We start from the raw sequence: 27,106 nt of genomic DNA, 5'->3' as shown, positions 1-27,106 counted from the left end.
TTCGTTGCACCAGCTCTAGCCAACTCATCAGCCCATTCATTTCCAGTAATACCAGAATGGCCGGGTACCCATAAGAAGTAAACAGCATTTGAAATGCTGAGGTCTACAATTTGAGTTCGACATGCGATCACTAGATTCGACCGTGAGTCATTCGAACTGAGTGCTTTTAAGGCTGCCTGACTGTCGGAACAAAAATAAATACGTTTACCACAGATCCTCTGCTGAAGTGCCGATTGTACTCCACACAGAATTGCGTAGATTTCTGCTTGGAACACAGTACAGTATCTACCAAGTGAATGAGACTGCTCCAGCCTATTTCACGACAGTAGATACCAGCACCAGCACGACCATTCAACAGAGAACCGTCCGTAAAACAAACTATGTGTTCATCAAGTTGTCGTTCCAGACAACCAGACAATCATTCCTAACGAAGAGGATAGCTCACTTTGAATGTTTTAAAAGGAAAACTGCATGTGAGAGTTAGGTCACTAGGAGCGAGTAAATACTCATCCCACGGAACCATTTGAGACCACAAGCGAGTGTGACTGGTAGCATATTCTAATGGGTTACTGTTCCAAAGCCCTGTAACCCTAAGACGGTATGCACAAGATAATGCTTCTTGTTTTAGGAACACATGTAGTGGTTTAATGCACAGTAGCGCCTCTAGAGCAGCAGTAGGAGTTGTCGTGAATGCTCCTGTCATCGCCATTAGGACCATCCTTTGGAGATGATTTAGCTTTGACTGAACTGTCGCGACTTCTCCTTTCTGCCACCATACAAGACATCCATATGCTAAAATTGGTCTAACGATAGTTGTGTAGATCCAATGAATATATCTGGGTTTGAGTCCCCATGATTTTCCAAAAGCTCGTCTGCATTGGCCGAAAGCCATGCAAGCTCTTTTAATCCTGAAATCAATGTGAGCAGACCAATTCAGTTTTGAGTCAAGAATAACCCCGACGTATTTAACTTGATCGACCACAGTGACCCCTGAACCAAAGAACTGCAACGGACGAGCTCCTGTAATTATCCTACGATGAGTGAAAAGCACCATTGATGTTTTGCCCGGATTTACAGATAATCCAAACCTGACAACACCATTGTTCAACAGATCGCAGGGCTTGCTGCATTAAATCAAAGAGAGTGTTAATGCTTATACCGGTCATCAATATATGATAATCGTCGGCAAAACCATAAGTCGGAAATCCAAGGTTATTAAGTTTCCTTAACAAACTATCAGCGACTAGGTTCCATAAAAGTGGGGATAGTACACCACCTTGAGGACACCCACAGACACTCAGCTTTCTAATCTCTGGCCTGCCGAAGCGATGATCAAAGAAGTTGATTGCTAAGCATTGCGTGTATCCAGTAAGGGAAAAACCCAAGATATTCCGTTCACGACTGCAATGTTTAACCTCCTGCAGCCATTCAGCCATCGGCACGGAAATACACCTTGACTTAGGAGTTCCTATTTTTGTGGCCTTTTACGACATGGAATAGGAAACCAGTGGATCAATTCTTGGTAAAAAATAATTCCGCCGGATGCCACACGGCTTACCTGTTTGGTGGACTTATACCACCGGTACAGGTGGACCGTAGCGTTATTCTTAGCAGTTGGGAAACCGCTACCGACACTACACGGCTATCTAGGCTGCTCAGAGAGGGAAGTTAACATTGATGGTCAACTTCCATGGATGGCCGAGCAGCCGGACGAACATTCCCTTGTTCATCGTTTCTGCAGTCATTAAGCTTTCGCTAGCTCGACCACAGCTGTATATTGCTTGCCTAACCAAATACTTTTTGAGAAACTTGGCCTTTTTCTTCGTCCTGAAATGCTCCTCTGTGCCGTTCCGTTGCATGGCAGTATAAACATGCCAGCACATAAGTTTCATCGTTCATTATCACGCAGGTTTTATTGCAGTCACCTTTTTTCAGTTATTGCTAACCTTTAAAAGACAGCTGTTAAGGTTTCATAATATTCTATTCATTAGTTTGTTAGTTATTGTGCTAAGAGTGACACTACTTCTGCTATTTTCAGAACAATAAATCATAAACAATTTCGTGTTTCAATTTCACACTGCTTCTTGATGGGAAATACCGTTCAAGCTAAGCAATGGTTTGAAAAGTGTTATGAAGATTCCATCAGAAACAACCATAAAACGCTGGTTTGCTGATTTCAAACGTGGTCGTAGAGACACCGGTGATACAGAACGAGGTGGACGTCCAAATGAGGCGGTAACCCCAGAAAACAGAAAAAAATCCACAAAATCGTTTTGATTGAACATAAAAGTGAAGTCGCGTGAGTTAGCTCACATCGTAAAGATATCAAAAGAACGTGTTGGCTTTATATTGTATGAGCATTTGACTATGAGAAAGCTCTGTTCAAAGTGGGTGCCGCGTTTGCTCACTGTTGAACGAAAACCGAGAACGTGTTGATGATTCTGAGCAGAGTAGTTTAAACGTAATAAACCGGAATTTTTGCGTCGATATGTGACAATGGATGAAACATGGATTCATCACTTCACTCCGGAATCTACTGGCTGTTTGCAGACCTGAAAGAATTGCTCGCCGGTAAGAAATTTCGCACGAATGAAAGAGTTATCGCTAAAACTGAGGCCTATTTTGAGGCAGAAGATAAATCGTTCTACAAAATAGGTATTGAAATTTTAGAACGGCGCTGTAATGATTGCGTTGCTTTTGATGGAGATTACGTTGATGAATGACGTTAATTTTGAACCAAAAAAAAAACTACAAGGATCAGCCCCATGGGGTTGTTCGAGCCATTGATGTGGAACAAGGCAACCAAAATTTCTAATGATCTACAATCAAACAGTTCAATCAATCGTCACACTTTTGAATCCGCCATTGCACGAGAGTCAAAAAGCTGACCGAAAGCTGACCCAGAGTCGCCCAAACAACGTTTGATATGTTTGTTTTAGCAACCTGCGGTCGCTCTAGATTGGACTCCAATCGCGTAGTTTCGCTCTGAAAATTTTCTCGGGTCGCACCACGCATCCATGCAAGTTTGTTTATTTTATCTTTTTTTCATGAGTTGTTGTTTAGGGCGCGTACCACGTGTTCGTTTTACTCGGAGTCATAGTAGCCCTCGTCTAGGTTCAAAAACGAAAACGGTTTTAGATTGATCTTGATTGGGAACCAACACCTAACATTGTTTGTTTTATAGCCGACAAAATTACACCAATATCCCAAATGTATGCAATTATATTTTTGTACATACTTGCAATACGGATTTCGATATTTAAGCTTCTCTTCGCCAAGCTTGTGTTCAATTTTTTTATGCAAGCAGTTATTTTTATAGCATTAAGTTTCTCTACCATTCTGCGATTTCGGTTGAAGCGATAAACTTTTTCTCATTATCAATCGAGTTTATCTTATATAAATTAGAAATTAATCTTAAGCACTCTAAATTTACCCTGGGTTGCATGACACAAGATCAGAGCATACCAATTAAAGCTTCAAATCATTTTATGGCACTTTTTGTCTTGCTGTCTAGCAACAACCTACCTCTAGCATGCTACGCGTAGGACTGAAACGTTAGCTATAATTTTGCTTCTATTTATAGATTCGCGTGCTTCCTTCAACAGCTTCGCTTTTGCGTCAATTGACCAATCAGAGCGATGCTTTCCCTTTGATATATCGCTTACTCCTTCAAAACCGTCGTCTATGCCAGGGAAATCCGATATGCCGTAAATGTTTAGCAAATAAAATAGGACACTGCTCGCTACTAATCTTAATTTCAATTTTTTATAATTGAAAAAAACGTGGCTTGATACGTTCAAATCGAATCTTAGAAATATTTCCAATCAAATAATGAAGTAATATTAATAATTGATACAAAATATACTGAGGTGTAAGTGTTTATTACCTGACCACATTTCTACGTGTATTTTTCCTTGAGTTTCTGATTTGGACCCCTATATGGAAAATAAAGATGTGTAGGGGCTGAGGTCCACTAGGAGATTGATATTACCTATTAGCTCTCTCCGGACAGTACCAGCCTAGATGCCGTGTGGAATCCGGCGGAAAAAAATGAACCAAGAATAGATCCACTGGGTTCCTGCTTCCATGTCGTAAAAGGCGACAATTGCTGGAGTTTCTTTTTCCTTTCAGTTATCAGAAATTTTCAATGTTTCACTTCTGATTACTCTATTTTACTAAATTATCTCTTCATTCAATCTATCAATTTCCGTCTAGCTTCGTTCGTTTCAATCTATCAATTTCCGTCTAGTTTTATTTGGAATGTTTTCTTCTTCCATGTTATTGATTGTCTTTCAGGATTATAAATTGAATTGATAACTATTGCGTAAATCCGTTGACATTACAAAGTTAATAATAGAGATAACATATATCGGTATATTGAATACATAGTAAAAAACACTTGATATTAATATTTCAAACAACAAACTAATATTTTTCTCGGTAGCCGGCTGCCCAGATCAACCAATATAACCAATTAATAGTTTTATTAAATAATTAAAATAATAAAGCTGAAATAATAAAGACGCGCGTGAAATCTTTTTACCTTTATTTGGTGATTAAAAATGATTTAATAACAACTGTTTTGAATATGTCAATGCAATGAATCAACTATTTTGTCCAAATTCTATTCACTCGTTTATTTTGTATCACGTAATTTCATTTAAAAAAATAGGGAAGTTTTTATTCTTTACGCGATAGTATTGCAAATTTTTCTTTAGTTTCCTCGAATAAGATCTGTGAATCAAGACTTCCCGGGACTTCAATATCGGATATTGTTGAAACGTTCACTCGGGAAGTCAGTGAGTTTAGTGGTGCATCCGAGCATCTTGAAACCGGAACATACTGAGTCGCGCGCGAAACCAATACTGAAATTTTTACTAACAAATATCCTTCTCCCGTGACACTTGTGGAGTGCGCAGTAGTATATACGGCCTCTAGTAACAACAAGTGTTGGACTAACATTCCTTCCCATTCCTTAGACGATCTACGTTCGGGCCTGGCCGGCGCCGGTACTGATCAATGATTTCTGGGATTACCAGAAGATGTACATTGAAGGATGATTCACCAGTCCCAGGTCGGATCATCTAGAAACTCCCTGTACAATTTCAGCTAATCCCGATCAGTAACGGAGTAGCAACCAGGGGTGGTCACTCAAGCTCAAGCTCAAGCTATATGGAAAATAAAGATGTGTTCCACATCGAAATCGTGTTCTTTTTGTTAGGCCCGGGACTTTTCAACCCATGTGTTACGAAAAAGATTATATTTTCTCCGAATGCAGAAGCGAAATTCCGATGGAAAGTGTTTGCCTCCCATGGAAGCGAAGCAATATGCACTCTGAATCCACTAACGAACCGCACAGAGTTCAAATCGGTTCAATGTTCAATCATGAACACATATCCATTAGAGGGCAAAGTAGAAATACATTGAGAAGTATAATATAGCATTACCGACTGTTTTTTGGTAGAATGTTTGATGTATCTTTTTCGAACTTTAGTGTTGGTGAATCGTTTCAAATTATTCTAGTAGTGAAAAAGGGGAATGCTTGCACAATTCACACAATCGATCAACCAACGGATATTCGGAAGTGTGAAGGAAGCGTGTCAATTTTATTCGTATTCATGACATACAGTTATGTCTCTGACATTACCCACCCGCCTTTTTTGTTTTCTACGACAAAAAGCCTTCAAAAGCAAGCTCATTGAATAGACGGAAAAAGATTATTATAATCTTGATTTAGTTGGCGATGTATTTACAACATCTTAGAAATGTGCACCCTCAAGATCAAGGTCACTGACATACCATAACCGGTATCGAAGATTGATGGGGCTTAACCGTGGGTTAGCACGCATAAAATATGCTTACCAATAGACATGCTTTATGAGCTTTTAATTAGTCGTCTCGATAATGACGGACAGCCCTTTAACAGCCTAACACTGGTTCACTGGTTCAGTTCGCTTAGATAGTTTAAGATCGTTCGGAATTTCGCATGGTAATCAGTTGTGGCCAGCTTGTAGACTGCTTGTCAACTGTATTACGTGTGCTGCAGAGACCAATTACTGCATCTGAAGTGATATCGTATGACAACTTATCCATAATGACTTAACTACGGTTTAGTTGTTTTTTTTTTTTTTTTTTTCATAAATACGTTTATTTCTTAAGGCAGTTTACATAAGTTTTTCTTCGCCGTAGCATCACTTTTACATAATATTCTTATCCTAATTTAATTCTAACATAGTCACAACGTTTTGAATTTATTAAAACATATTCTCTTATAGCTTAAATATCATCTTAGGTAACTCGTCATTAATTATGAAATCTACTCGGAAATATTATTTGAACCAAACGATTAACTTCTATAAATTATAAAATAAGCTGTTATTTTCAGACATTTTGTTGATAATTTCATAAACTGTTTCGAGTTTGTTTGTATCATTACATAATTTTTATTCTAATTTAGCTATTGGTTGAACTCATGGACGCAGCTGGGATCAGAACTAAGTCTTAAAAGGGGCCTTTATTAAATTGAAATTCCAATTTTCTTTATGAAATGATAAATAAGTTTCATGTATGAAAGGTCACGACAAGCAAGAATGTCTCGAACTGGGATATTGGATAGTCTACCTTGGGTACGCAAAGAATTTATTAGTTGAGATCTGACATCACGATACTCCACGCATGTCCAAACGACATGATCAATATCCCGATAACCTTCTCCGCAAGCACAATGATTAGTCTCGGAGAGCCCAATTCGAAGGAGATGTGCATCTAACGTGTAGTGATTGGACATGAGTCTGGACATCACACGAATGAAATCCCTACTCACATCCAGTCCCCTGAACCATGCCTTTGTCGATATTTTCGGAATAATTGAGTGCATCCACCGACCCAGATCATCACTATCCCAAGAAGCTTGCCAGCTGGCAAGTGTTCTTTGGCGAGACGAGCTATAGAATTCGTTGAAAGCAATCGGTCGCTCATAAATTTCACCCTCAATAGCACCACATTTGGCTAAAATATCGGCTCTTTCATTGCCAGGAATGGAGCAATGAGCCGGGACCCAGACTATAGTGATTAGATAATTATTGTTCAATATGTCGTTCAGGCACTGTTTTATTTTGCCCAGGAAAAACGGTTCAGTCTTGCCAGTCATGTTTGAGCGAATGGCTTCAATTGCACTCAGACTATCTGTGAAGAGGAAATAATGGTTTGGAGATAATGTGACGATTACACTCAAACTATAATGAACTGCTGCTAGCTCTGCTATATAAACAGATGCAGGTTCTTGAAGCCTAAATGAGGCCGAAACATTATTGTTGAACATACCAAACCCTGTCGCTTCTTCAATTCGCGATCCGTCCGTGTAAAACATTTTCTCAGAGTCAATATGCCTTAACTTACTTGAAAATATTTTTGGGATTTCCGTCGAGCGTAGATGATCCGGGATTCCACGCACTTCGCGCTGCATGGATGTATCGAAAAATAAAGTTGAGTCAGGGGCACTTAGGATGCTGACACGGATAGGAATATATCTTGAAGGGTTGATTTCCTGTGACATATGGTTAAAATATACTGTCATGAATTTTGTTTGAGATCGAAGCTCGACTAGTCGTTCGAAATTATTAATTACCATGGGATTCAGCACCTCACATCTTATTAGCAGGCGTGATGAAAGCTCCCAAAATCGATCTTTTAATGGAAGAACTCCCGCCAGAACTTCAAGACTCATTGTATGTGTCGAGTGCATGCAGCATAAGGCAATTCGCAAACAACGGTACTGAATTCGCTCAAGTTTGATAAAATGAGAGTTTGCAGCGGAACGAAAACAAACGCATCCATATTCCATCACTGAAAGTATCGTTGTTTGATACAATTTTATTAGATCTTGCGGATGAGAACCCCACCAAGATCCTGTTATTGTTCGAAGAAAATTTACTCTTTGTTGGCATTTCGTTATCAGATACCTAATGTGTCCTCCCCACGTGCATTTGGAATCGAACCACACCCCGAGGTATTTAAAAGTTAAAACCTGTTGGATCATTCTTCCCATCATATGGAGCTGAAGCTGCGCGGGATCATGCTTTCTTGAAAAGACGACTAACTCTGTTTTCTCCGCAGAGAATTCGATACCAAGATGAACAGCCCAAACGGACAAGTTATCTAAGGTATCTTGCAATGGTTTATGCAGATCAATAGCTTTGGGCCCAGTAACTGAAACCACGCCATCATCTGCCAATTGCCTTAGTGTACATGGGGTTACTAGACAGCTGTCAATGTCATTCACGTAAAAATTATAGAGGAGCGGACTGAGGCATGAGCCTTGCGGGAGACCCATGTAGCTAATTCTGAATGTTGTCAAATCGCCATATGAAAAATGCATGCGTTTCTCTGACAAAAGGTTGTGCAAATAATTATTTATAACCGCTGGGAGTCCATGTTGGTGGAGCTTGTCTGAAAGAACATCAATGGAAACTGAATCAAATGCTCCTTTAATGTCTAAAAATACAGATGCCATTTGTTGCTTTTGAGCGAAGGCAATTTGGATGTCAGACGAAAGTAATGCAAGGCAATCATTCGTCCCTTTATTTCTACGGAAACCAAACTGAGTATCTGACAACAAACCGTTCGTCTCGACCCAAGTGTCGAGACGTCGTAGAATAATTTTTTCGAACAATTTTCTGATGCAGGACAACATCGCAATGGGTCTATATGAGTTGTGATTGGAAGCTGGTTTCCCCGGCTTTTGAATGGCGATAACTTTTACTTGTCTCCAGTCAGGTGGAACAATATTTTGCTCAAGAAACTTGTTGAACAATTCCAACAAACGTCTTTTTGCGAGGTCGGGCAGATTCTTCACCAAGTTGAATTTAATTCTGTCCAACCCAGGAGCGTTGTTTTTACAAGACAAGAGTGCTATAGAAAATTCCATCATTGAAAATGGGTTATTAATAAAACCATTATTTGGAGGAGATCCCCGAATAATGCTCTGCGTAGGAACAGAATCTGGGCAAACTTTCCTAGCAAAGTCAAATATCCATCGGTTCGAGTATTCATCACTCTCATTGCCCACGTTACGATTCCTCATTCGTCTGGCCGTATTCCAAAGAGTGCTCATTGAGGTTTCTCTTGACAAACCTTCGACAAAATGTCTCCAATAGCTACATTTTTTGGCTCGAAGTATGCTTTTGTACTTGGTTTCTAAAACCATAAGTTTTTCAAAATTCTGAGGAGTTCCTCCTCCCCGTTTTAGAAACGTCTTGCAAGCATTTTGTTTTGCGAGTTTAGCCTCTGAGCACTCTTTGTCCCACCAGGGGTTGGGAGGCCTTCTGTTAGTCGTTGGCCCAGGAAAGCGTTTAGTTTGGGATTGTTCTGCTGCCTCCAGAATCGAACAAATGAGGAAGTCATATTCTTCAAGTGGAGGGAGCTCTTCCATTGAATTCAAAATACTAGAGATACTACTTTGGTATTTAATCCAATCGATATTTTTTGTCAAATCATATGGAATACTAGCTGAAGTAGCAATGCAATTGCTATTGCTAATTGAGATGATGATTGGTAAATGATCGCTACCGTGTAAATCAGGCAATATTTTCCAGGTGCAATCTAGTCGAATTGATGTTGAGCAAAGAGATAGATCTAATGCACTTGGGCGTGCAGGAGGTCTTGGGATCCGTGTCATGCTACCCATATTTAATACCGTCATGCTAAAATTGTCACAAATGTTTTGTATTAAAGATGATCTGCTATCATTGTAAACGGAACCCCACATCATTCCGTGCGAATTTAAATCCCCCAGAATCAATCGTGGAGCAGGAAGGGCTTCAACCATTTCATTAAGCTGTCGCTGTCCAACTTGTGCTTTTGGAGGAATATAAACCGAAGCTATGCAAATATCTTTGCCTTTAATGTTTATTTGGCAAGCAACAACTTCTATACTAGAAGTTGAAGGGATGTTTAATCTATAAAAGGAATAGCATTTCTTAATTCCCAAAAGCACTCCACCATACGGAGAGTCTCTATCGAGACGTATAATGTTAAAATCATTAAAATTTAAAGCTATGTTTGAAGTAAGCCATGTTTCGCATAAAGCAAATACATCACATTTTTGACTATGCAATAAAATTTTAAATGAATCAAGTTTTGGCATGATGCTTCGACAATTCCACTGCAGGACAGTGATTGTATCATTTGCGGCGGGTGATAAATTATCCATCAAAAGATACAAAACCTGAGACAATTGGCCATTGAGCTGATAACTGCTTCAAAAAATTTCTAGCTATTGGAAGGAATGCCATTATGAGGGTCTTTAAGGGTTCAGATATATTGAATGCTGAGAAAATCCATTCAACAATTTCCGAAAACTTCAGTAATCCTGTTGGTGGCTGTGAAATAGAGCCCACAGGATTATTACCTTTTTCTGTGCTAGATCCGGGATTGGTTTGTGAATTTGACAAACCAGGAGGCACAGTCTTTGGTTTTGACTTTTTTTGTTTAACACGGGGATCTTTTTTTGAAGATGAAATTTTAGGTGTCTTTTTTGGTAATTTGGAAGAAGACTTCTTTCTCTTAACTGACCCTTGGGTAGTGATAAACGAATTACCTTCACTATTTTCGTCAGAGTCAGAGTCCTTTGGTTCCTCTAGATTTGAAAACCCGTTTTCGGTTTCCAAAGGGGGGACATCAATGACCGTTTTAAGCATTTCTGCATATGTGCGCTTAGACCGTGCTTTTAAAGAAAGCTTAATTTTGTCTTTGTGTACTTTAAATGCAGTGCATACTGAAATATCCTCATGAGGACTTTCTCCACAATAAATACATTTTTCAATTTCCTTGTTGCAATCATTATCTTTATGAGGTCCTTCACACTTAATACATTTTGGTTTATTACTACAGTAAGTAGCTGTGTGGCCGAATTTTTTGCAGTTCGTACAATTCATTACATTTGGAACAAAAAGCCGAACAGGGAGGCAAATTTTATCGACATAGACATGGGACGGCAACGCAGACCCGGCAAATGTCACTCGAAACGAGTCTGATGGGCGATAAACTTTTTTTTCCTCTTCATGAACTACTGAGTACAGTTGTTTGCACTCCAGTATTTTCACACCCTCAAGCATAGAGTTCTTGAAACGACCAACACCATGCTTGAGTAAATCATCTACCGAAAGACTCGCTTCGGTAACAACACCGTCAATTTCGACATCTTTGGAGGGTATGTAAACTTTATACTCTTTAATGAAATGTTCCGAAGAGACAATATCATTCGCGTGTTTCAAATTATTTACCACAACACGAATTTTATCGTTATTTACTTTTATGATCTCTTTGATTGAAGAGAATCGTGATGTCAAACCTTTAGAAATTTGGTAAATGTTTAATGGCTTTGATATACGTCTAAAAAAGACTATCCAAGGCCCAGAAGAGCTCTCCTGATATTTTTTCGTTCGTGGGGGTATCGGATTCATGCTAGGATTTACGTCCATGGATTCATCCATCACATTAAATTTTTTAATCAAACTTAAAAAAAATAAAAAAAAATGAAACCAACACTACACAGTACTCAATCAAAAGGAAAAGAAAAAACTTCTACCTTGAAATTGTTGTCTATCTCCGTTGCACTGCCGTGTAGATCCTCGTTGCTCTAGATGTTCTTGTTGGATGCTGATTGTTGGATGTGATGCTACTGCTACCTGACATCCAGCACCACTCGATTTCCGATTTACTTTTGTCTTCGCCAGCTGCAACCAGCGCAGGTCACCGGTGTATACCTGCGTGTTGTATGGCAGTGGAAAGACCGAGTTGTCTTGTCTCCTTCTTCCTTGTGCTCCGCACCGATATGCTTCTGCACCGAAGTGCCTTCGCACCGGTGTGCCTTTGCACTCTCCTGCTTCTATGTGCCTTTGCACTCTCCTTCTTCGATGTGCCTTTGCACTCTCTTGCTCAGCACTTGTGGCTGTGTATTGTGGCCTGGGTAGAGCTTGGGAAACGCCCTTTGTTGTTTCCTTCACCAGCTTGGCCCAGCACTAGGGCTCTCTTATGCAGCACGACTATACGTTTTAACGGCTGCTGCCAACAGGTTTCTACCTGTAGTTCAACCGTTGTCGTATTTAACGCGTGTAAACTAACCAGCGTTATTAAACTGTACGCTTCTATACACAACCTTCTCGGTTGAACGGCTATTACTGAATGATGAGTTGTTTTTGTTTTGATTTTAAAGATTTTATACTTGATAAGCCCTTTCAAGCAGAGTATTATTACCGTATTATTCAATCAAAACCGTCCCGACCTAAATTTCTTCCTGTAGTATTCCGGAGTCAAAAGTTCCTAGGACATTACAGGCAACGTCGTGCCAATGAAAAGTCTATCCGATAAGAGTGAATGGCAAGGGTTTTAGCAATTATTTCGACAATGTTTGCTACACGAATGAAAGGTGGCAGTCATAGTTACTAATCCGATTAATTTTTGTGAACAAAAGTTCCATAAATCACCCGTCGCAAGAGAAAGTTTAGTCGTTGGTTGGGCGTACTTTTCACACGATGAGCATTAAAAAGATGCTATCATAGACCGTTAGACAGCGAAAACAAAATTCTCAGTTTTGATCTTATATCGTAAAACTTTAAATAAAAGAAACAGTACTATTCCAATGGCACACTTTAAGGCAGTCTTGCAAATTTGTCAAACAAATCGCTATACGACTGTGGCCTTCACCGTGTCTTATGCTGCTTATTAGCACACAAACTGAGCATTGTTTAATCGTACATCCATGCAGTGCCCACCACCATCACACCTTTATCGGGTCGGGTCGATGGTGCTCTTATCACCGCATCAATTCGCTTTTGGGTGTCGTCATTCCCAGCCGCCCTGCCACGGCAGATCGAAAACAGGTCACCCATAACTGATTCAATCGTCGTCGAGTCCACGGCCGGCCGTCATCCATCTGGTTCGGAGTGATAAAAATAACATCGCGAGAAGGCAGAAGTAGAGCCATCGGGGTCCATATGTGTGTTTTATGTTAATATACAACACCATGTACTAGTTTAAAATTCCCCTTCTGTGGTGCTTCTCCCGTGCGAAGGAGGACACTTTCCCTTGCGTGGAAGCATGCGACAAGCGATGCGGTGTTCAAATTGATGGCCATTTGTAAAAACTTGTTGTGCACCAGTTGGATTCAACGTGGGCCCTCGCGAGTCGGTAGTCGCTGGTTTTTGCAGGGAAGATTATTCATGGCTCAATTTTCCACAATGATTATTTTTGTGGGACACATATTAAAAATCAGAAAAGTTTTCCAGTACTAGGATATTCATAGCACATGAGCTGAAAATTCCCGGGGCTAACAAAGAGAACACGGATTTTTGTTGTTTCAAAATTAACTTTATTCATCTAACATTTCAATACCACTTCTGTAGAACGATTTATCTTTTGCCTCAAAATCGGCCTCAGTTTAAGCGATAACCACTTCATTCGTGCGAAATTTCTTAGCCAGTAGTCATTGGGAGCCAAATCTAGCGAATACGGTGGATGCGGGAGCAATACGAAGTTCAATTCATGTCGTTTTGCCATTGTTTTGATTGACTTGTGACACGGTCTTTTTGCCATATGCGGTCGTTTCTATGCAATTTCTGCCTTCAAACACTCCAATAACGCTATATAATGTTCACTGTTGATGTTTACATGTTCTCAAGATAGTCGATAAATACTGCACCACGTACATCCCGCTTTGGACGAGGTTCACCAGTTGCTGTCCACTCAGATGACGATCGTTTTGATTCCGGAGTGAAGTGATGAATCCATGTTTCATCCATTGTCACATATCGACGCAAAAATTCCGGTTCGTTACGTTTACATATGGTCAAACACTGCTCAGATTTATCAACACGTTCTCGTTTTTGGTCAACAGTGAGCAAACGCGACACCCACTTTGAACAGAGCTCTCTCATAGTCAAATATTCATGCAACATGTTCTTTTGATATCTTTTCGATGTCAACTAACTCACGCTACTTCACTTTTGGATCATTCAAAACGATTTAGGAGTGTTTTTTCTATGATTTCTGGTGTAACCACCTCATTTGGACGTCCACTGCGTTCTGCACCATCGGTGTCTCCACGACCACGTTTGAAGTCAGCAAACCAATGTTTTATTGTTGTTTCCGATGGAACGGAGTCTCCATTACACTTCTCAAGCCATTGCTTCCCTTGAACGGTATTTTTTCCCATCAAGAAGCAGTGTAAAACTTAAACACGAAATTGTTTTTGATTCATTGTTCTGTAAATGCAAAACCGATACGCATCGGTAAGTACTGGTACGGAAGAAGAAAACACCACTGCTTATACGAAATTGCACCTCGTTTCCCCATCAATTGTGAAAAAATACTTATGAATGACATTTTGCCTCGTTTCGATTTAAGCGCGGTACGTTTTTGGCAACATAATCGTTGGAATATGCCATATGTATTAGAAAGATAGCAATATTTTCGAATTCAAAACAATTCCACATTTATATTGATTTAAACTGCTCTATTCTATAATTGCTGGAAGAACATAACTTCTTACACCCATGTACCATTCGAATATGTTCGTCGAGAGCCGCAAATGTGTGTATGAGTGTGACAAATAATTTCATTCAACTTAATTTAATATGCTCCCATACAAGGTTACTGAATTTCATTTTCGACTTCTGGTTCAGGAATTACAGAATCGATATCCTCCATCTAATACTATGTTCACACTATTTCCTCCATCTAATACTATGTTCTGATTTCATGTTTTAAGCGAAATAACATGTTTTACTTTTGTGATATTTCATATTCAAAAACGTCACATTAAAACATGTTTTCCCTAAATAACATGATATAATTGTCATTAAAGCACAACCCTGCTAGCATTTTCCGTCACTTTTCGACTATGTCAATTGACAAGCTGTTCAACAGCAGCAGTTTTCTATCAAAGTAGCCATGTAATCATAATAAAACAAAACTGGAAACTAGTACAACAATTTTTGTTTTTCTGTATTAAGTGATGACTTTTTTGGTCATTTGCTGCTCAAAAATATTTGAATATTTAAAACCAACACATGATCAAAAAGGACTTTTTCATACACAGAAATAGGCGATTAGCTTAATGGTAATACCAATTGGTACAAGGCATTGTGGAAAACCACACCTTTTGAAGCTTGAAATCCAATCTTTAATTTTTTTCTCTGTAGATTTTCCTATTCCGAAGTATTACAAACTATACTAGGAAATTTCCAGAACCCAAAAAGTAAAGATCAACCGCAACTCTCTCTTAAAGAGTGCTTAATTTCTGCGTGGTAGACATTTTTGCAGTTTGTTTCTAAACAAACAATCTGTCATGCGTATAACGTAATGCGAGTGTGAACAGTTCAGTTTTAACATATTATAATACTATGTTCACACCGGCAGAAAATAACATGTTTTAACGATAGTAATATTAACTTAAAACCGCACTGTTCACACTAAGATTATGTTATACGCATGGCATATTACTTGGTATTGAGTTTGTTTAGAAACAAACTGCAAAAATGCCTACGTCGCAGGTAGGAAAGAAAAAAGTATGTTGACATCCGGAAAATAAGAAATAAGCCAGGTACTTCTCCTAGCTATGAAGGATATTATCGTTTCACGCTTATTGCCAACGTTTCGAAGGTTCAAAACGTTGGCCATTTAAGAAAAATAAATATTTTTGAGCAGCAAATTACCAAAAAAGTAATCTTTTAATTCAAAAACAAAAATAGATGTACCAGTCTGCGTTGCCTGGTCATTTTTTCCAAAAAACTGTATTCGGCGCAAAAATCTATCCGTACCATATCGGTATCAGAATCTCTTCTACATAAGTAGTAGAAAATGTCACCAAGAGGTGAGCAAAAAAAAAAGGTCCCACAACAACCTTTTCTCATGTCTATTCAAGCTAAAAACCAACATCGGTACTTATCTGTATGATTCGTGAGTTATCGGTATTTCGGGAGTACATATCTGTATTGCGGTATAGACGGCAAAAATCTGTATAAATACCGAGAAATCGGTATACCTGGCAACGTTGGTACCAGTTTCCAGTTTTGTTTGATAATGATTACATGGCTACTTTGATGGAAAACTGCTGTTGTTGAACAGCGTGTCAATTAACATAGTCGTAAAGTGACGGAAAATGCTAGCAGGGTTGTGCTTTACTGACAATTATATCATGTTATTTCGGGAAAACATGTTTTAATGTGACGTTTCTGAGTATGAAATAACGCAAAAGTAAAACATGTTATTTCGCTTAAAACATGAAATCAGAGTTAAAACTTGTTTTAAATCATAGTGTGAACATAGTATAAGAGGTATAGGTTTAAAGATCTCATTAAAACTTTTTATTTCTTCATCAAATCCGGCAGGATGATTATTGCAGATTTTGAACATTTCGAAAGGGCCTAAAAGTAATTGACATATTTTCTTTGTTTACTTTCTCTTTCGGTCATACCTGCGTTATTATATAAATATTCGTTACATGTCTGGTGCTGTTAAAAACTGGAAATGTTCACTATTATTCTACACGAATATTTCATAAGTAAACGCGAAAATCTAGAAGCAATTAACAGAAGAGAAAGTAAACAAAAAGGATTGGTTATGTGACCTTGTCAAACGTTCACGTCGATTTAAGTTTTGCCGATCTTCGTATTTCGATTGGCTGCACTGATTTTCAAAGATTTCGAATCAAATGAAATGATTTACAATCTTTAAGGTCACTGTTAAATGCTTACCGATTTCGGCTACACCGGTTCCCGAATTCCCGATCCGAAAATATCGGGAGTAGAGAAGCTCAATCGTTTTCCCAAAGTAGGTCAAAACGAATTTCATAAACAAAAAATCAAATCAAAAGACTTATGGTCCCACACAAAATTAATGAATACCGGTTCCGGATTCGTTCAGATTCAACGAATTAACTTTATAAAATCATACAATTGTTCTTTTCGATCCGACGACTTGCAGCTCCGAAATTACAGAGAAATGAGTCACTAGAACTTCAAACCATCACTTAAAGCAACACACAGTGGTCCAAAACTGGAAAAAGACGGTCAAAAGTCTGTACTGACTTTCACTGATTTTTAAGAGCTAACATGTCTTCGAAGAAGTTTTACAAGATTATATTACGCTTCTTTTGAAAGTGGAACCTTAATTTTTGTTAAGGGGGTAGTACCAATTTCGAATAAAAATAGTTTTTTTTTCACAACAAAATTTTTTCTCTATCTTATTTTGAAGAAAAAAATATTTTTGCTGAAGATATAAATAATGTAAAAAAATAGTTTTTGAGATATATTCACTTTATTTTAAAAACATTTTTTTTGGATTTGGATTTTAAAAACAGTTTTTGGATTTATCTACGTAGAATCTACCTCTATTACCTAAGTAACTACTACGAAGTGCGCATAAACACGCATAAACATGCTCAAGCTTGCACGCGCAACTTAAGAAAATTGTTGTGATTTTTATTTTGTTTACTTTTTGCCAATTAACAATATTTAAAAAAAAATCTAAGTGGAGCTCGATGCAATTTTTTTAGGCCTTGTCAAAGTGAGTTTTAAATATTGAAAATCGGAACAATTATCGAAAGTTCAACACATATAAAAAAAATGGAAAAATGTTTTCCAAATATATTCTTTTATATGCATGATCGAAATCATTGATGCACAAAAAACAATGCTACGCGAACTAACTTGTCTGCGTATTATTATTATGTTATATTTGAGAATATCTGCAAAAGTGGCATCCCTGAATGTACCTTAGCCTACTGAGTGAGAGGTAAGATTTCTTATTGACAATGGCTCATTCAATCTGTTAAAGAAGGATAGCTACACATTTGGAAGAACGAACAAAAGCTCATGTACACATTTCTTCTCATTTATAACTCGCTCTTCAAGGGCCGAAAATCCGTTCAGCTCGTAGCTTGTTTCCACCTTACCAGCAGCGATGCCAGGTCATTTTTTAAAAAATCTGTGATCAAGCCAAAAACCTGTCTGTGCAAAATCTTTGCACGTTTCCATAATCATCGGAATCATATTTCATACCGCTCTGTAGTTTTTGGTGCTAAACTGTCATCAATTTCAAAAATCTGTGATCGGTTTCAGAATCTATGTAAATCTGTGACTATTTTCAGAAATCTGTGAAAATCTGTGCAAAAAGTTGAAAATCTGTGGAACACAGATTAAATGTGAACCTGGCATCCCTGCTTACCCTGCTTGCATGGTCGTAGTGAAATTGAGTCACAGGAATAGTACTCAGGATATACGCATTGGAAAATAAATTGGATTAGGAATATATTTTCCTATAAGTATTGTAAAAGTTTGCTGCATTAAGTTGCATATTTCGCTTCGGCACAAGGTTTCCTAAGTAAAAATAGGTAAAATGATGTATAACTTTTCCAGCAAAGAAAAAACCTATGCATTACCTTATACAAAATTATGGGAATTTATATGTTCTACAATTATTCCAAACAAAGTATGTATAAAAAAATAACTTGAAACAAGTTATGATTAGAAAACTAGTTTTAAGGGGGTTGTTATAATTCAATAACCAAAACTAACTTTGAAAAGACATAAAAAAAAGTTCCATCGAGTTCCACCTAGATTTTTTTTATAGTATTGGACATATCTTTTCCTATAAATTTTGAAAAAATCAGCTGCATAAAGTTGCATATTTCGCTGTAAGGTTTTATCATAGGTAAAAATAAGATGAAATGTTACATAACATTGCCAGGAAACAACAAACCTATACACTACATTCAACAAAAATATGGGATTTTTTTTATTTTCTTCAATTAATCCAAACAAAAAATAAAATAAAAACGCTTTGTGTATCCGAAACGGTGCGACCTAGACTTTTAGTATATTTGACAAAGTAAATTATTTTCAATAGTTTTAAAACTTTGTAGAAGAAAAAAAAATTCTATCTCTTCAGAAAAAAAGTTATGGTTATATTTTTTGTCAAAGTAGGCCATGAACAATTAGGGATAGAATCAAATTATGCGGTATATATTTGTAAAAAATTTCTCAAAAGCAACTATATGCATCAAAATAACGGTTTGGCAGCTACTGATTTATGTCCACGTTTTTATTGATTTGAACCACTGTTCAACAGTGCGAGAAACTTGAAAATTTGAAAACTAAACTGAAATGTGACACTGATCTGTTTTAACCAAATCAATTGTAGGTTTCTGGTTTCTCTTCGAGCATTTAGAACCCCATTAAGACCTGGTTCCTCCGAACCATATCGGAAATTTCGCAATTTTTCTGGCTGCCTCTAGATGCGGCAATTGTGCTTGTTGATGTATCCATTAGAGTGACTATAATCAGAGTGGCGACAGCTGTTCGTTTGGAATGACAGCTCCCAGTTCCAAACGAGCAAACGACCTGTCAATTCAATGTAAAGCTAATGGAATGTTTTGAATTGTTGCCAAAATTACGGATGAGATGTCGTCACTCTGGTTATAGGCACTCTAGTATTCATTCAACCAAAAATGAGCTTCGTCGCTGAAAACAATTTTCCGATAGAAAGTGGATCTTCCTCCAACTTTGCCAGCGCCCATTCATGGTTAAATTAAAGACCAAACGACGATTCATAATTAAATTATAGACCAAACTGAATTAGTTCGACAATGACACAAGACAAGATTGACGCGAGGTCACTCATAAACAGTGTTGCCAAAAAGTTAAGAATTTTGAATTAGATTTTACTGGATAGCGGCCCTTACACGATCATTAAAAGTGTCATTACTAAAAAAGTAATGACACTTTAAATGATCGTGTAAGGTCTACGAGTTCAGTAATGACACGAGTAATGATGGAATTCCGGATTTTCCATCATTACCAACATTATTTCTTCTTATTTTTTTTGTGGAAGTGCTGAATATCTTTAGAACTATACGCGAAAAAATGACAAAGTGTAGATTTAAATTGTTAATATTTTATTAACCTTAACGTTTCAATGGCAAATCAAATTTATGTTCAGCTAAACGAAAATAAAAATATTGCTATTGCTGGAGTAGTTACAAACACTCATCATTAATAATGAACGTGTAATGCTAAAAAGTAATGATGTACAGTAATGCAGTAATGACTAGCGTTTGAGCAGAAGTGTCATTACTTAGTAATGACACTTTTAATGATCGTGTAAGGGCCGCTGATGAGAATTGAAAATGTTTGCCTCATTTTTTTACTTTTTTTAACATTGTTACTAAAAAAACGAAAAATACATCAGTTTGGAAATTTGTTAAAAAAAACTTCCCCCAAGGCACACTCGAGCCCCGTAATTCTTTTCTTTTCGACAAAATTTATGTGCAGTTCCATTCGTTCATTTTTTTTTCACCCAACTGCACCACCGGGCTTCGATTAACCAGTAGTATTTAAGAAACTGCAAAAACTGGTTCACTTCCCGCCCCAACTCGTTTTCGGGCAGAAGTGTATCGCGCATGAATTCATTATGATGGTGCATCAAAAAGCCGTAAAGTGGTTTGCAAGTTTTAACTGCACTACGAACGACAAGGGGGCTATCCCGCGTAGTAGCAGTTCTCGGAGTTTTATTATTTGGCCAATACAGGGCGTGAGGATGGGATGGGATGGGATGGGTGGATGGTTGTAGTGCAACGTGCAAAGTGGTTCTTGTACCGTACGTATATGGGTTACCCGCGGGGAAGATCTTACCTCTGCATCTTGGCGCATTCCACACGACCGACGACTGTGTGGCCATGGAGCGCACTTTTCCGAGCGACTGAGTTTAGCAAGTGGAATCATGTTACGGTACTTTTCGGATTAGATACCACCCCGATGCGTATCAGTAGGTTTGTAAGACATTTTTTATGTTATGTATTAGCACCATTCGCTAAGTTTTGCGGGACTGCGATTTACCGCGGAAGACACATACTGGCGTTTCCTGAACGTACACTGCAGCTGCCAGCCGTTCATGTTCCGCCAGGCGCTGCCCGTGTTTGGTGCCCGTTCAGGCGTTACAAATTTGTGCACTTAACCATACGTAGAGCGATTATGTCTGCTTCGAATAACTCTGATATGTGCCTTGAAACAAAATTAACAGTGTTTCTCTGGTGGACAATCGTTTCTTTTGTCTGATTACCGCATGGTTACTGCTGTGGTGTAAGAGTGCAGTGCGTTCCAGTCTTCGTTAATTGTACGAGAAATGGTTTTTCATTTGAGATCAACTCAGTTCTCACACAAAACAGAAAAAGTCATCAGATGATTTGGAATTTGTGGAGGTGTTTAAGGGTGTTACAACCACATACATTATTTTAACTCGTTCGAACCGTGTGCGTGGGAGAGAGAGATAGACAGAGAGAGAAACGTTATTGATTTCAATTAAACTAATTGTTCAGCTACAAAGGCATACTCTCATACTTTGCGAAAGTTTCACACGAAAGGTGTTTTTACCATCGAATTGGTAATCGTTTCTTTCGATTCAATTTCTACAGAAAAAAACACAACTCGCTAGTTTGTTCTTATCCGTTTTATTCAATCAATACTCGATTAAAACTACTACTAATGTATAGAAAAATATCCTTAATTCTAAGAATACACGTTATAGAAAAGAATCCAAAAACGCTCATCAGCTCATCGATTGAATCTTTTCTGCTGCCGCAAACGATAGACGTCGTTGGCCGGTGGAGCAGACATTGCCGTTTCCTCGTCGCTGTCGTCACCGCCGGGTGCCATTCGACGCCGTTTCAATCCACCCTCCCCAGAATGCGTACTGTCATCGACGATCCAGTGTACAGCCTTGGCCAGATCGAACAGTTTGGTGTTACCATTTTCTCCACACGGAGTTATCGGCACATCAGGCAGTGAAATACGGCTGAACAGATCGGCTAGTTTTTCGATGGAAACGAATGGTCCTTGGAAGCAAATCGGCGGCGGAAGGATCGAGCACAGATAGGCTACGGCCGGCGGTTGCGGGAAGCACCCACCGTCCAACGGGTGTTCACCCGGGTAGGCATTGGGTTTCGGTTTGTATGGAATCATCTGAGCGAAATCCGGACGGGGAATTTGATTGGGAGTTTCGGCGTTTTCCGCAATCATTAGAAGCTTGCTGGGGAACGAATTCAACACTCCATTGGTTTCGGTATAGCCAATAGATTTCAACTCGGATGTGGAACAAGGGTACAGATTGAGGAACTTGTAACGATCCACCAACTGAGCAGTTTCCTTCCCTTCAAATTCTTTCAGTTTCTCTAAAACTGCGCTTCTCCGGCGTTCGACTTTGACAATGCTGGAAAGATCCCCAATATTCGACTCAAACTCCAAGAAACGGTTCCACACCTCGACCGACAGCTGCGGTGTTAATCCTCCGGATGAAAGAACACGTTCAAACAATACTCGAGTGTTATTGTCCTCGTTCAAATGCGACAAATAGTCGATGTAACACATTACGTACTCCGGACTACCGCCAAAACGTTTCAGTCCCAGTTCAAAAATACGGAATGCAATATCCTTATCCTTCGTACAATAGTACTCCATCAAGGCAGCTGCTACAAAAACATGATACGTGGACCGAACGTCTTCACGTGCTTTTTTAAATATGGCTCTCGCCGAAATAATGCCTTCAGCGCGACGTGCAAACTTCATGTACTGAATATAAGCCAGTGTCGGATCAATATCCGTAATAGCTAGGAATTTGTTATACATCTGATGTACTTTTTCGTACTTGAGCCGTCCTTCCTCAAAATCTGCGTATGCAAAATAAAGCAAAGCATTTCTACTGAGCACACTGCTGATGGCTCTTTCCAAAATGTTAGCAGCTTCATCGGCAAACACTCTGGCGGCGTTCAGGTCGCCTTTGTCAATCAACTGTTTCGAGCTTTGGTCCAGATATTGGGCAGCCTGATGCCACACAGCAGGATGGTGCGTAAGAACCAGTAGACACTGTTCAGTAGCGAACATTACTCTACGGGTAACTAGAGCCGTATCCTCGCTTCTAAGAGGATTCGATCGTTCAAAACTAACATATTTTTTCCACAATTCAACCTGTTTTTGTTCTTCTTTTGTTGCCACCGGAGGTACTGCCGGTAGATTGCGATTTAAGCCCTTCGTTACAATTTCCAATTCTTTTGCTACGCGACGTGCGTTCATGTAGTCTCGTGACCGCTCCAAGCTCATCTTTTCCGAAATAATCGGATTAATATTCTGCTCGAACATAATATACTCTTTCCAAAGGTGTTCAATTCCGATGATCGGTGTTATCACTGCTCGCTGATAAACTTTCCGAACGGCAGTAATCTTTTGGTTTTCAGCATAGCTGCCTATCGCTTCAACACTTTTCAGAAACGATATATAATCCTGCCAAATTGAATACGAATGCAAGTCCATTCCAATTTTTTCCAGAGCAAAATCATAGGCCTGTGCCAACTTTTCCTTGTGGGTGCTCAACCCGGCCTTCGTTTCCTTCACATAAGTTAGATAAAGCTTCCACAGATCGATGTTTAAAATCTTAACCAAACACCGTTGAAATAATTTTTCCACCCGTTCGTAGTTCCGGTATTTCATTTCCTGCTCGATATAAATCTTCCAGTACCGCGCAGTTGTAGGAAAAACACTCACCAACGATTCATAAAGCGAACGAACCTCGTTTATGTTCCGGCTCTGACCCTCGCGAACCAACACCGACCAGGATTCCACGTCGAACGGGCGCACTTCCACCGTTTGCTGGGCACGCACCAGCCGCTCGTGTCCCCATTCGATGTCGAACTTGAGTTGGTCCCTCCATTGTGCCATTCCTCTTGCTTCGCCAGACAACTCTGAAACTGAAAACGAAACGGCATATATCAATGAATATACACGTAATCTGCAATCGAATCCTATCTAATACAACTAAACTCCTGATAACAATTATTTTGCAAGCAGGACCGATTAATTTCTTCAACTAAATACCTTTTTATTTTGATGTAAAGCCAACGTTACAAACTTTCGGCATTAAAAATGCTGATGACAATTGCCTTCGCCTGAAAAAATCTGACACAACGTACGCCCAAGAACCGTCAACGTGAAAGGTAGTTTTTCGCCATTTTCGCTTGTGCGCTCCGTGTGAGTGGATGTGTGCGACTGGCGAAATAACGCTACTCTCTCTCTCCCTCTCTTCACAAATTGATATGTACTAGGTTTTTTATCGTGACGACACAAATGAACAAGTATTCATCCTTGACAGTTCAGCGGTACTGTTTACAAACAAGCTTAAACAAAAATCGAAGAGCACATCTAAAACAATCATCTTTACACTTTGCAACTAGTCACTTTTATTTAATAAATATTAAAAACGAACCGTATTAAATCGTGAACAAATGTTTTAAAACTTTATTTAGGCGATACGGACCGTGAATGGTCTGATCCAATTTGTCAATAAACAAACAAAAGAAACTTCTGTTTACAAACAGTACTGCTGAAGTGTCAAAATGTGTTCATCCGTTTGAGGTTAGCAGTGACGGTAAAAAACCTAACAGCACACAAACGAGAGTACTCGATATTATACTCTCAGCTCGTCACACTAGCTATCCCAGTAAGAAATTGAACTGACGTGTTTCTATATCGTTCTAATATTGGCCCCGTGTTGGGCGTTGGGCCACAACAAGGAAATCGAACCGTTCTACAAGGTTTCTTTGAAACACTTTTGTTGGATATTTTACAAAGATTAATAGACAGGTTAATTGTAAGTTCATGCTAAGAGCTTGATTGAGCATTGGATCAACATTAATTTATTTTAGTCCCAATCTATCGCCCATGTTGACCTGAATTGGATCGAAATAAAACTATGTGTGGATAACTACTAATCAGTTAATGTTTTAGCACAAAAAAACAGATATGCAGGCTCGCATATGAACTAGTGTGGAATTTGCTTGTTCAACGTGGCGAATAATTGCAGATGTCACCGCGATCGAGGTGCTATTTTGTGTGCCACTTTTACAAGAGACAATATTTTGGGTGCTACATTCACTGCACACCATGATTTTTGTTTTGCTATTGGTTGAAATCACAAGTTTATTGTAGTTTAAATCCGATCGAATTCGCGTGTGATTTAAACGATATGGGAATAAAGCAATCTTTTACACTTATAGAAATCGTGAGGAGAAGCGTTTAAATCGTTGTACACTGAAAATTATTTCTACCTATTTTTTGAAGAGAAATCACTCATTTTCGAGATCTTCTATCAGCTACCCAAAATTAGGTCGTTGTCTACTCAAATTTTGAGTTAATCGGCAAAAATGGGTAGCGTGCTTTGTTATGGCATAACACTTGTACTAAACTTACATTTACCTAAATTTTAAGATCATCACTCGTTACCCAAAGTTGGGGAGATGCACTTTAGTTGATTTTGGGTAGGTTTTGACCCAAAATTATTTACCGGTTGGTATTAAGAGTATAATTGGAATATTCGTATAACAGACAGGAGAACTTTGTTATCGTTCCGTAACCTACTGGAACGTTTTAAAAGTTCGAGGCGAATAACCGAGTAGGTGGCAGCAGTGAGTACCTTGTTTCCAACGTATAGCAAATTTAAAATTTGCACCGGTTTTTTAAAAAACTTAGTTCTAGCCTATCTATCTGTTATCTGTGGTTTTATGTTATTTCTGTTTGGACATTCGTAGCTTAAACGATTCGCCTTGCACAACTTTGAAATAACACAATATTTCCATGATGAGAATAATCAAGCTAAAACTGAAGATTTTCCAATAGAAGTCTGTGTGGTTTCGATTATTACCGTTCAATTATTACCAACAAAAGGAAAGTAGTTGAGTAATAAATACCCGTCGTGTGAGCAATGCTACAAAAGACCTGATAAGAAAAAAAAATTCCAAATTGCTATTAGTTTTTTTACCGTCACTGCTAACCTCAATCAAATGAACACAGTTTGACAGTTTAGCAGTCCTGTTTGTAAACAGAGATTTTTTTGTTTGTCTGTTGACAAATTGAATGAGACTATTTACGGTCCGTTTCGCCTAAATAGGGGATCTAAAACATTTGTTCACAATTGGATACGGCTTGTTTTTTTTTGAGATTTACTAACTAAAAGTGACTAGTTGACTAGTGTAAAGATGATTGTTTAAAATGTGTTCTTCGATTTTTGTTTATACTTGTTTGTAAACAGTACCGCTGAACTGTCCAGGATGAATGCTTGTTCATTCGAGACGTGACGATAAATAATCTAATACTTTCGCCCAAATTAGGTGCCATAACCTCACAAAAATGAACAGAATGAACTTTTTTTGACAGTCGACGTGTACTTATTTACAGTTTAAAAGTTCATCAGAAGTTCATCAGAAGTTCATCGTTCGAATGTAAAAATTGCAAGTCGCCTCACACTCAACAGATTCATACATATATCGCTTCTTGATGCTGGAAACACATACAGGGTAATCTTTTTAGTTATTTTCACTGTGAAATACGTTTTTAACAGATACTTTTTCATCATTTTTCAATTTTTAATTTGCAGTCGCAAAAGAAAACATACCACCGGCAACTGTCAAAGATGAACTTGATTCATCGGTAGTTCATTTGTGTCGTCATCGTGTAAAACCTAATCAGCTACCGGTGGTTTGTTTTCTTTTGCGACTGCAAATTAAAAATTGAAAAATGATGAAAAAGTACCTGTTAAAAACGTGTTCCACAGCGGAAAGAACTACAAAGGTTGCCCTGTATGCGTTTCCAGCATCAAGGAGCGATATTTGTATAAATCTGTTCAGTGTGAGGCGATTTGCAAACTTTTAAATTCGAACGATGAATCTCTGATGAATGTTTCAACTGTAAACAAATCACCGGCGGCTGTAAAAAAAATATGTTTGTGGGGCTACGTGATGCTCGTGTAAAACCTAAAAGTTACGCGGATTTCCGAAGTTTCGCGGATTTTCAAAGTAACGCGGATTTCCAAAGTGACGCGTTTTTTTAAAGTGATTTTTCAAAGTTATCCGGTTTTCTTGTTTTTTCTTTGAAATGCATGAAACGTCGAGATCTGGTGTTATCATAATATATTTTTAGTCAACTCTCTGACACTTGGAAAATTTTACATTTTTTTCAAAACTATTTTTTTTATTTTCACCAGTTCTCAGCGTTTTCTGAATTTTTTT

General features: G+C 38.5%; 2 protein-coding genes across 9 annotated transcripts in view; one reads left to right on the top strand and one right to left on the bottom strand.

The window, feature by feature from the left end:
• The window catches only part of LOC131425756 (active breakpoint cluster region-related protein), a 144,860-nt gene that overhangs the window by 100,969 nt on the left and 16,785 nt on the right, over nucleotides 1-27,106 (top strand). The gene's annotated exons all lie outside the window — the stretch shown is intronic.
• Nucleotides 21,487-24,067, bottom strand: LOC131425757 (protein suppressor of forked). The gene is made up of 2 exons (XM_058587896.1): nucleotides 23,922-24,067; nucleotides 21,487-23,794 (listed from the first exon to the last, which is right to left on the bottom strand). The coding sequence occupies exon 2, from the start codon at nucleotides 23,763-23,765 to the stop codon at nucleotides 21,609-21,611; it is 2,157 nt and encodes a 718-aa protein (XP_058443879.1). The 5' UTR covers nucleotides 23,766-23,794; nucleotides 23,922-24,067; the 3' UTR covers nucleotides 21,487-21,608.

This window comes from Malaya genurostris, chromosome 1 (genome assembly GCF_030247185.1).
Source record: "Malaya genurostris strain Urasoe2022 chromosome 1, Malgen_1.1, whole genome shotgun sequence".
Lineage (NCBI taxonomy): Eukaryota > Metazoa > Arthropoda > Insecta > Diptera > Culicidae > Malaya > Malaya genurostris.
The sequence above is the reverse complement of the archived record's forward strand: the minus strand, read 5'-3'. Positions and strand labels throughout refer to the sequence as shown.